At 42.9% G+C, this 12,644-nt stretch overlaps 1 protein-coding gene across 1 annotated transcript in view; it reads right to left on the bottom strand.

Annotated features, from left to right (window-relative positions):
- Positions 1-8,180, bottom strand: part of rbm20 (RNA binding motif protein 20) — a 73,321-nt gene extending 65,141 nt beyond the window's left edge. Inside the window, 1 exon segment of the mRNA XM_065001357.1 lies at positions 7,648-8,180. Within this exon segment, the coding sequence (XP_064857429.1) occupies positions 7,648-7,781 (134 nt within the window). The 5' untranslated portion in view covers positions 7,782-8,180.
- Between the last annotated feature and the right edge of the window lie 4,464 nt (positions 8,181-12,644).

The following is a 12,644-nucleotide window of genomic DNA, read 5'->3' as shown; positions in this document are numbered from 1 at the left end:
CAGAGAGCACAACACATCCCTCACCCAATATTTATAAGATGGGGGAGCTGCCATCTTCCAGTTCTGTAGTATTAGCCGTCTAGCTAAAAGAGTTGTATAAGCAACAGTGTCCGACTGGATTCTTGATAGGGGGGTACCTATGGGCAGTACTCCAAAAAGGGCTGTAAGGGGAGACGGATCTATAACAGTGTCATATATATCAGAGAAACATTTAAATATTAATTCCCAGAAACCTGACAGTTTATGACAGCCCCAAAACATATGCAACAGTGTGGCTGGTTCCACTCTACATCTCACACAGGTAGGATCAAAATCAGAGAATATTCTTCCAAGTTTGGCCCCCGACCAGTGGATACGGTGAACCACCTTGAATTGAATGAGGATGTGTCTAGTGCTAAAAGAGGACGAGTGCACCCTGTGCAGCACAGATTCCCAGGCGTCCTCCCCAAGTTCCTCCCCCAAATCCTTTTCCCATCGAGTCTTTAAAGGTACCAAAGAAGGGTTCTGTAAGTCATGAATGATTGCATATACATCTGAAATTGCGCCCCTAGGAAGCTTGTTCAGCCCCAAGATGCTCTCTATAGCTGTATTCGCAGGCCTATTGGGAAATCCAGGTGTGTTAGCCCTGACAACGTTTCTAGTCTGGAGATAGCGGAAAAAGTGGGATTGGGGGAGATTGAACTTTTCCTGCAGCTGAGAAAAAGAGGCAAATGTATCATCAAAGAATAATTGGGCTAGCGAGGAGAGGCCTAGTGAGTGCCAAATGCCAAAAGCCCCATCATTCAAAGATGGAGGAAATCAAATGTTCTGATTGATTGGACCTGATAGAGAAAAGCCTCAGAGGTTAAAGGCTAAACGGAACTGATTCCAAATTTTAAGAGACTGCTTTACGGTACAACCCTTTTTAGTTCCAGGTACAACCCTTTTGGGTTGTACACAAAAGTGTTCTACTTGGAACCAAAAGGGTTTTACCTGGAACCAAAAACGGTTCTTCAAAAGGTTCTCCTACGAGGACAGTCGAAATACCCTTTAAGGTTCTAGAAAGCACCGTTTCTTCTAAGAGTGCATTAACAGCACTATGAACCTTTAACAGAGAAATAAAAATGTTTACAGTTATTCTTTGGAGACAGATATCCCCTCGTTAGGCTAAACCATAAGTCCTACTACAGTATGAACAGCTATCCCCTCGTTAGGCTAAACCATAAGTCCTACTACAGTATGAACAACTATCCCCTCGCTAGGCTAAACCATAAGTCCTACTACAGTATGGACAGCTATCCCCTCGTTAGGCTAAACCATAAGTCCTACTACAGTATGGACAGCTATCCCCTCGTTAGGCTAAACCATAAGTCCTACTACAGTATGAACAGCTATCCCCTCGCTAGGCTAAACCATAAGTCCTACTACAGTATGGACAGCTATCCCCTCGCTAGGCTAAACCATAAGTCCTACTACAGTATGGACAGCTATCCCCCCTAAACCGCTATGGGCTAAACCATAAGTCCTACTACAGTATGGACAGATATCCCCTCGCTAGGCTAAACCATAAGTCCTACTACAGTATGGACAGCTATCCCCTCGCTAGGCTAAACCATAAGTCCTACTACAGTATGGACAGCTATCCCCTCGCTAGGCTAAACCATAAGTCATACTACAGTATGGACAGATATCCCCTAAACCATAAGTTATGGACAGCTAAACCATAAGTCCTACTACAGTATGGACAGCTATCCCCTCGCTAGGCTAAACCATAAGTCCTACTACAGTATGGACAGCTATCCCCTCGCTAGGCTAAACCATAAGTCCTACTACAGTATGGACAGCTATCCCCTCGCTAGGCTAAACCATAAGTCATACTACAGTAGGGACAGATATCCCCTCGCTAGGCTAAACCATAAGTCCTACTACAGTATGGACAGCTATCCCCTCGCTAGGCTAAACCATAAGTCCTACTACAGTATGGACAGATATCCCCTTGTTAGGTTAAACCATAAGTCCTACTACAGTACGGACAGCTATCCCCTCGCTAGGCTAAACCATAAGTCCTACTACAGTATGGACAGCTATCCCCTCGCTAGGCTAAACCATTAGTCCTGAAGTCCTACTACAGTACGGACAGCTATCCCCTCGCTAGGCTAAACCATAAGTCCTACTACAGTATGGACAGCTATCCCCTCGCTAGGCTAAACCATTAGTCCTGAAGTCCTACTACAGTACGGACAGCTATCCCCTCGCTAGGCTAAACCATAAGTCCTACTACAGTATGGACAGCTATCCCCTCGCTAGGCTTAACCATAAGTCCTACTACAGTATGGACAGATATCCCCTCGTTAGGCTAAACCATAAGTCCTACTACAGTATGGACAGATATCCCTCTCGCTAGGCTAAACCATTAGTCCTGAAGTCCTACTACAGTATGGACAGATATCCCCTCGCTAGGCTAAACCATAAGTCCTACTACAGTATGGACATACTGTGTCTGCAATAGGAGTCATCACAACAAGAGAAGAATGGAAAACAACAACATCCATAAAAATAACAACAGCTAGAGAAGAATAGATAAACAACAACAACATCCATAACAACAACAGCTAGAGAAGAATAGAAAGAAAACAACAACAACAACATCCATAACAATAACAACAGCTAGAGAAGAATAGAAAGAAAACAACAACATCCATAACAACAATAACAACAGCTAGAGAAGAATAGCTAAACAACAACAACATTCATAACAACAATAACAACAGCTAGAGAAGAATAGAAAGAAAACAACAACGTCCACAACAATAAAATGTTCTACAGCCTCAGAGGAACATTCACTGAGGAGGCAGGCTTTCTGTAGGGGCTGCAGATGAGAGAGAGGGGGGGAAGTGAGAGTGAAAGAGATATAGAGATTACTAAATGGCAGAAAAAAACAGCCCTGCACTTCAGGCTGCAGATGAGTTGTGGGCCTTGAATGGTGTCTGGGGCGCTAATCAGTGCTGCCTAAGAAGAGGGGTTAGAGGCAACTTCCCCTTCTCTGACAAACTGGGCAGGGTGATATAAAGCACACAGCTGGGGAAAGAGAGGGATGAGAGAAAGAGAGAGAGTGAGAAAGGGGAGAGAGAGAGAAAGGGGGAGAGAGAGAGAAAGGGGAGAGTGTGTAAGACAGAGGTATAAATGAAGCACTGTGTAAGGCGATAGATAAACTTCCCTACTGTACTATGTTATGGCTAGTTGGGTGTAAAACCTTAACATGTGGTTCCTGGTTCCTGGTTCAGGAACAGCTAAGAGAGGAACTGCCTGGTATTGCCGTAATGTATAGAACCTGCGGTAGTAGTAATGTATAGAACCTGCGGTAGTAGTAATGTATAGAACCTGCGGTAGTAGTAATGTATAGTACATAAACTACAGTACTGGGCTATGTTATGATATGGTTACTTGTGTGAAGCCTTAACATATGTTAAGATGCCTCAGGAACTGGTATTCCCACTACGCTAAGATAGAAAACCTGTGTCCTGTAAAAGTATAACTCACACAGGCGTGACAGGTGCTCTAAAGCTGGGCTGAGACTAGGTTACATCAAAACTTAACTGACTCAACAAAGAGTAGTGAGAGAGAGAGAGCACATAAGGGTCTACTGCTTAACTTTATACAAACAAGTAGCGTATATTGATGTGTAAAAGTAATTCCATCAGTGTCTATACCTAGACACATTTCTCCAGATAAATCCAACAAATTAATGGAGTATTTTTTGGGGGACAAAGACCGCGACTGAAGACTTCTCCTTTTAACAAAAGACATTTGATCTATAATCCGAATAATCAGTTATCTCCACATCTGTCCACAGTTAAAGCAGGTTCTCTACATGAAACAATGATTTATTTACAATTCACTGGTTGAGGTCATGTTTTTATTGAATTAGCTACTAAAGTGGTTCCTATGTAGTTACATGTAATTACACACATTTCAAGAAATGGATAGTTCAACCAAATTTCAAATGTACATTTTTGTTTTCTCATCTTTAAAGCAGTTTATGGTCAAGGAGAGACTACAAATGTCTACATTTGTAACAGCCTGAACTTTCCCTTTAAGTGTACTGTGACCCAAAATGAATGTGTATTATTAGTTAGGACTGGTGAGTAGGCTATAAATCATGTGTAGAGAGGTTAATCATTCTATGTTCTTCTAATTGATGGACGGCTATAAACCATGTTGTGTGTCAGGTGAGGGGTCTGCATATATAGAAATTGTTGCTGTTTTAAAATAGAATGAGTGGGCAGGCAAGCCATATAAGGACTGCTCTAACATTTCACTTTCTAGCTCAGCAACACACAAACATGGCCGCTTGAACCTACGCCTCTCTGCACACACACGCGTGCATACACGTGCGCAAATGCACACACAAACACACACGGGTGTGCACACACACTAACACACACATTTAACTCTTTTCCGTTCCATCCCCAGTCAAATCCTTACTCGTTTCCTTATCGTTACTCAGAGGGCTTGTAAAACAGGGGTGTAAATTGCACATATTTACTCTACTATTTACTGTCTCAATCTCAAACACATAAGGCCTAGTTCATAGACTCATATTATATTCTGTGACGACGATCAAACATCGAAGCGTCAAGAAAAATCGCCTACCTGTGCTGTTTCACTGGGCTATAATTCTAAAAAATATAGATTTTGGTTGCAGTAACGGTAATAAATGTACATTTGTTAGTAAAAGGACATTTAAAAAGTGATTTAGAAACAGACATCAAGAACCCGTGCCGTGCCGTGCCGTGCAGTGCCGTGCCGTGCTGCATTCGCTTGTCTTGATCGAGCAGATCGTTTCTCTCACGACTTTTATACCGAATGACTTCTTATATATTTTAAGCCGCGAGACATGTAATCTGACATGTTCCTTATGATCTCTCCCCTTTTCTAGTTACTTCATCATGATAAGTCCCCATAAAGTCCCTTTAAACTGTGACATTTTCCTCCTTCAAACAGCATACTTTACAATGGCTCACTGGTTTACATGGTCAAATGTGGGGTTTTCTATGGTCAAATTGTACATATTAGTGCACTAAAATACTGCTTGTACACTTTTTCATGTACACTAGGTGTACAAAGACATGGACAGTACAGCGGCTTCACGCCAGTAAACAGTTGGGCCAACTTTATTATTACAAGTAGTAGCAAAAACAAAGGCTGACTTTATTATTGTAAAAGTTAACACTGAAAGTCAATGTTATATAAGAGTCAACATTGAGAAGTTAACATTGATAATCTATTATAAACCAGACTAAATCCAGTATAAACTACCCTTGCATAAGTATTTACACCTATGTTGAATTAAATTTGAATACAGTCAATAATTACAGCTTTCTTAATATACATTCACAAAATTATATTTAATCAGTGGAAAATATGTCAATGATTAGCAAATAAGATAATACCTGTTTCTTTTCAACATGTAAGGTTGCATAATACAAGATAGATAATCAGTTATATTACACTGGTAAACGTTACACACCTGAAAATAATCATGGTTTAGGAAATTCGCGCTGGTAAACTTTACACACCTGAAAATAATCATGGTTTAGGAAATTCACGCTGGTAAACTTTACACACCTGAAAATAATCATGGTTTAGGAAATTCACGCTGGTAAATTTTACACACCTGAAAATAATCATGGTTTAGGAAATTCACGCTGGTAAATTTTACACACCTGAAAATAATCATGGTTTAGGAAATTCACGCTGGTAAATTTTACACACCTGAAAATAATCATGGTTTAGGAAATTCACGCTGGTAAACTTTACACACCTGAAAATAATCATGGTTTGGGAAATTCCGTATGTGTCGTTACTGTAATATTGTATCAAATGTACTTTTTGAAGAAGACACCAAAGGCAATTGATTGCATTGTACATATAAGATTATTTATTACATATTATTATTTTACATAAGATTACAAAGTTAAATGTTGAACCTGATATCAAATAATGATTTATTGTTGCTATGGCATTTGTTCTACTGACAATGTAAGCATAAGATGGGACATTATAATAAAATGAAGTGGATATCTAACTTCACTGTAGGGGGATTAGATTAAATTGTCAGTTTACTTTTCATAGAATGAGATAGTCTTCAATAAACCCAATTCATCTCTTCATTATCGATAATACATATTGTAGTATTTTAAACTAGTGAAATAAATCAAATATGTATTTACTACAACTTGTGTAATGTGTTTGAATGGCAAGTTCATTTGGCCTAGGAGAAGCTAAAGGCTATAAGAAAAGTGGTAAACATTGTATTTGTGATTTCTCTTAAAAACAAATATATTTGATTTATTCTACACTATATTGAGAACAGAATATTCCATAACGTTATAGTTATATAAATAACAATAAAGTTGTTGTCACAAGGTCTCCATCCAACTTCTCATATATTAGGGTTGATACAAGTTGTTAATGAAAGGTCTCGTATTTAGCTCACGTTCATTTAGAAAGTCAGGGTTTTCACTGGCGTCTGTAGAATCTCTTGGGCTGTTTATTGCTTATTTATTGCTTATTTATTTAACTAAAACAATGATGTATTCATTATTTAAGAGGAAGATTTAACACTCATTTACTTCTAAAGTTCCTCAACTCATATAAGCACGGGTTTCAGTCTAACCCAATGGAATTTTGTGCTAATATTCTCTAAAGAAGAAATACTAAAAAACTAACAAATAAAAGTATAATAACATCAAAACAAAGGGAATGTTTTAGGAAACACAAATATAAGGAGAAACGACTAATACATTATTCAACATACTAAAGTTCTATATAACTATGACGAGCAAATGTATTTTAATTTCAACAAAATTAAAACGTCAATCTACTATTTTCAGTTTTGCCTTTAGTACGTCCTGCCTACTTTACTTTGAGCACAGTACAGCTTGTGTTTCAATATAAGACCTTACTGTCTGTTATAAACATATATGGTGCGTGTGTTTGAGGCGGAGTGAGACAGATCTTTGTTCTAATATTCTCGGTTTTCTCTCTTCCTGACTGTTTCCATGGTAGGACTGCCTGTAAAACTCTGTTTGAGACCGTGCTACTCCGCCGGGAGAATGAACACTAGTGAGCCACAGTGAAATAAATGACTGTTTATTGTAGGCCATTGAGCCCACCCCTTCCACCTCATCCATCTTACTCACAGGGATGACATTGAGGAGTTTTGGGAAGTGTTTTTTTCCTCTTTCCACAGCCTTTCTGAAACGTATATACCCTACCACTCATCTTCCACCATCCGACTACAGTATTCCTTGGAACTGTTGTTCAGAAGTTTGAATTCCATCATCCATAGCTAGTTAGAGAAAGATATATTCATGAATACCAGCCTGCCAAATCTTCCGTCAACATCCCTATTCCTCGGAAGTTGGAATTCCCTCAATGCCGCTAAGGAGACATTTATTAATTGATATATTCCTCCTAAATCCCCCTTGGAACTAATTCATTTTCATACATACCTTTGGGATAACAGTCATGGCATGTATTTAATATGACATATATATATATATATATATATATATATATATATATATGTCTTCCCATAGCCTGTCTATGGCACATAGCATACGTGCGTATATGTGCGTATATTTGCAGCAATATTTCCCTTACCTCTGGAAGTGTTCGTTGGACGTCTTGGTTCCCATATATCCTCCTTGGCTTTTCCCCGACATTTCACCAGTTTGGCCGTTCTTGACACCTTCGATGTGAGCCTCAAAGAGAGCCTTATCCCAGGCCTGTTGCATGGCCAAACAAAATCACTAACTAGTCCTTTATCTCCACTAACCAACCACACACACTCCTCAGAAAAGTTGTTACTGACTGTTGCCGTTGGAGGGGCTATAAATAAAAAAATCCTTTGGTGTAACTCTCTCCCTCTCTCTCTCCCTCTCTCTCTCTCTCCCTCTCTCTCTCTCCCTCTCCCTCTCCCTCTCTCTCGCCCTTGCGATGGCCGACTGATAGCCTAGGGAAGCTGTTGAATACTGTACACGCGGTCCTGTGGACTACTTTAACTCAGCAGGAACTTTTCCTCTCTCTTCCCTCTCTCTCGCTTTCTCCCCAGTGCTTCTCCTGACAGACAGCGACAATGGCAGCCAGCAAAGCCCCTGGCCTTAGCTCCCTCTCTCCCTCTCTCTCTCTCTCTCTCTCTCTCTCTCTCCTCTCTCTCTCTCTCTCTCTCTCCCTCTCTCTCTCCCTCTCCCTCTGTCTCTCTGTCTCTCTGTCTCTCTCTCTCTCTCTCTCTCTCTCTCTCTCTCTCTCTCTCTCTCCCTCTCTCCGCTCTCTCTCTTCTCCCCAGTGACAGAAAGTAAAACCCCAGGGGAGGTGGCTGTTCAAAGGTAAACGACGACAGTTGAATGAAGAGTTTGAGGAAATGACAGAGGTGGGGAGGTTTGGAGGGATAGGGAGGGAGGGAGGGGGTGGTAAGTTAAAAGGCTCTTGACCAAATTGGGAGTCCCTGCCTGCTGGCCCTGTGGCGGTAGTGTGTGCATCATATTCGGACGGTGTGTGTAACAACAGGGGATGAGTCCTCCTTACGCCACGCTGTTGATTATCACCTCATGCTCACATACACACACACAGACACACACACGCATGCAAGCAGGCACACACGTGTGTGTATGTGTGACTGTGTGTTTGTGTGCAGGCGTGTGTGCGTGTGCATGCGTGTGTGTAGGGGCTGCTCCCAGTCCCTAATTCCCTAGGACACAGTGTCAGAATATTCACATTTTGTGGTTGCCTGTCTGTCTGGGGTTAGACTTCTGTGCCTGAGCCAAAAGTCCTAGGACCCCTTTCAATCATAAATCACTACTGGAGAAGAAAAGTACTGAGTGGAAGATTTAGCAACTACCCTCTCTACCAGTTCACTTTACAGAGTCAGCTACCACCCTCTCTACCAGTTCACTTTACAGAGTCAGCTACCACCCTCTCTACCAGTTCACTTTACAGAGTCAGCTACTACCCTCTCTACCGGTTCAAAGAGTCAGCTACTACCCTCTCTACCAGTTCACTTTACAGAGTCAGCTACTACCCTCTCTACCGGTTCAAAGAGTCAGCTACCACCCTCTCTACCGGTTCACTTTACAGAGTCAGCTACTACCCTCTCTACCAGTTCACTTTACAGAGTCAGCTACTACCCTCTCTACCGGTTCACTTTACAGAGTCAGCTACTACCCTCTCTACCGGTTCACTTTACAGAGTCAGCTACTACCCTCTCTACCAGTTCACTTTACAGAGTCAGCTACTACCCTCTCTACCAGTTCAAAGAGTCAGCTACTACCCTCTCTACCAGTTCACTTTACAGAGTCAGCTACCACCCTCTCTACCGGTTCACTTTACAGAGTCAGCTACTACCCTCTCTACCAGTTCACTTTACAGAGTCAGCTACCACCCTCTCTACCAGTTCACTTTACAGAGTCAGCTACTACCCTCTCTACCAGTTCACTTTACAGAGTCAGCTACTACCCCTCTACCAGTTCACTTTACAGAGTCAGCTCACCCTCTTACCAGTTACAGAGTCAGCTACTACCCTCTCTACCAGTTCACTTTACAGAGTCAGCTACTACCCTCTCTACCGGTTCACTTTACAGAGTCAGCTACTACCCTCTCTACCAGTTCACTTTACAGAGTCAGCTACTACCCTCTCTACCAGTTCACTTTACAGAGTCAGCTACTACCCTCTCTACCGGTTCACTTTACAGAGTCAGCTACTACCCTCTCTACCAGTTCACTTTACAGAGTCAGCTACTACCCTCTCTACCAGTTCACTTTACAGAGTCAGCTACTACCCTCTCTACCAGTTCACTTTACAGAGTCAGCTACTACCCTCTCTACCGGTTCAAAGAGTCAGCTACTACCCTCTCTACCGGTTCACTTTACAGAGTCAGCTACTACCCTCTCTACCAGTTCACTTTACAAAGTCAGCTACTACCCTCTCTACCAGTTCACTTTACAGAGTCAGCTACTACCCTCTCTACCAGTTCACTTTACAGAGTCAGCTACTACCCTCTCTACCGGTTCAAAGAGTCAGCTACTACCCTCTCTACCAGTTCACTTTACAGAGTCAGCTACTACCCTCTCTACCAGTTCACTTTACAGAGTCAGCTACTACCCTCTCTACCAGTTCACTTTACAGAGTCAGCTACTACCCTCTCTACCGGTTCAAAGAGTCAGCTACTACCCTCTACCAGTTCTACAGAGTCAGCCAGTTCACTTTACAGAGTCAGCTACTACCCTCTCTACCAGTTCACTTTACAGAGTCAGCTACTACCCTCTCTACCGGTTCAAAGAGTCAGCTACTACCCTCTCTACCAGTTCACTTTACAGAGTCAGCTACTACCCTCTCTACCAGTTCACTTTACAGAGTCAGCTACTACCCTCTCTACCGGTTCAAAGAGTCAGCTACTACCCTCTCTACCAGTTCACTTTACAGAGTCAGCTACTACCCTCTCTACCGGTTTCACTACCCTTTACAGAGTCAGCTACTACCCTCTCTACCAGTTCACTTTACAGAGTCAGCTACTCACCGGTTCAAAGAGTCAGCTACTACCCTCTCTACCGGTTCACTTTACAGAGTCAGCTACTACCCTCTCTACCAGTTCACTTTACAGAGTCAGCTACTACCCTCTCTACCGGTTCACTTTACAGAGTCAGCTACTACCCTCTCTACCAGTTCACTTTACAGAGTCAGCTACTACCCTCTCTACCAGTTCACTTTACAGAGTCAGCTACTACCCTCTCTACCAGTTCAAAGAGTCAGCTACTACCCTCTCTACCAGTTCACTTTACAGAGTCAGCTACCACCCTCTCTACCGGTTCACTTTACAGAGTCAGCTACTACCCTCTCTACCAGTTCACTTTACAGAGTCAGCTACCACCCTCTCTACCAGTTCACTTTACAGAGTCAGCTACTACCCTCTCTACCAGTTCACTTTACAGAGTCAGCTACTACCCTCTCTACCAGTTCACTTTACAGAGTCAGCTACCACCCTCTCTACCAGTTCACTTTACAGAGTCAGCTACTACCCTCTCTACCGGTTCACTTTACAGAGTCAGCTACTACCCTCTCTACCAGTTCACTTTACAGAGTCAGCTACTACCCTCTCTACCGGTTCACTTTACAGAGTCAGCTACTACCCTCTCTACCAGTTCACTTTACAGAGTCAGCTACCACCCTCTCTACCAGTTCACTTTACAGAGTCAGCTACTACCCTCTCTACCGGTTCACTTTACAGAGTCACCGGTCTCACCAGTTCACTTTACAGAGTCAGCTACTACCCTCTCTACCAGTTCACTTTACAGAGTCAGCTACTACCCTCTCTACCAGTTCACTTTACAGAGTCAGCTACTACCCTCTCTACCGGTTCACTTTACAGAGTCAGCTACTACCCTCTCTACCAGTTCACTTTACAGAGTCAGCTACTACCCTCTCTACCAGTTCACTTTACAGAGTCAGCTACTACCCTCTCTACCAGTTCACTTTACAGAGTCAGCTACTACCCTCTCTACCAGTTCACTTTACAGAGTCAGCTACTACCCTCTCTACCGGTTCACTTTACAGAGTCAGCTACTACCCTCTCTACCAGTTCACTTTACAGAGTCAGCTACTACCCTCTCTACCAGTTCACTTTACAGAGTCAGCTACTACCCTCTCTACCAGTTCAAAGAGTCAGCTACTACCCTCTCTACCGGTTCAAAGAGTCAGCTACTACCCTCTCTACCGGTTCAAAGAGTCAGCTACTACCCTCTCTACCGGTTCACTTTACAGAGTCAGCTACTACCCTCTCTACCAGTTCACTTTACAGAGTCAGCTACTACCCTCTCTACCAGTTCACTTTACAGAGTCAGCTACTACCCTCTCTACCAGTTCACTTTACAGAGTCAGCTACTACCCTCTCTACCGTTCAGTTCACTTTACAGAGTCAGCTACTACCCTCTCTACCAGTTCACTTTACAGAGTCAGCTACTACCAGTTCCCTACTCTCTACCAGTTCACTTTACAGAGTCAGCTACTACCCTCTCTACCAGTTCTCAGCTACTACCCTCTCTACCGGTTCACTTTACAGAGTCAGCTACTACCCTCTCTACCAGTTCACTTTACAGAGTCAGCTACTACCCTCTCTACCGGTTCAAAGAGTCAGCTACTACCCTCTCTACCAGTTCACTTTACAGAGTCAGCTACTACCCTCTCTACCGGTTCACTTTACAGAGTCAGCTACTACCCTCTCTACCAGTTCACTTTACAGAGTCAGCTACTACCCTCTCTACCAGTTCACTTTACAGTGGGGGTGGGGGCAGACTGTGGTATCACTGCCTGAAGGGACAGGGTGGTTCACTTTACAGATCAGCTACTACCCTCTCTACCAGTTCACTTTACAGAGTCAGCTACCACCCTCTCTACCGGTGAGTCACTGTGGTTCAGAGTCAGGGACAGGGTGGTGGGGGACTTTCAGAGTCAGCTATCCCTGCCTGAAGGTTCACACAGAGTGGTACCAGTTGAGTCAGCTACTCAGACCAGTTCACTTTACAGAGTCAGTATCCCTGCCTGTTCAAGGGACAGGGTGGTGGTGGGACCAGACTGTGGTATCACTGCCTGACCAGGGACAGGGTCA

Source organism: Oncorhynchus nerka, linkage group LG15 (assembly GCF_034236695.1).
Source record: "Oncorhynchus nerka isolate Pitt River linkage group LG15, Oner_Uvic_2.0, whole genome shotgun sequence".
In the NCBI taxonomy this organism is placed as follows: domain Eukaryota; kingdom Metazoa; phylum Chordata; class Actinopteri; order Salmoniformes; family Salmonidae; genus Oncorhynchus; species Oncorhynchus nerka.
Note: the sequence above shows the minus strand (reverse complement) of the source record. Positions and strands in the feature narration are given on the sequence as shown.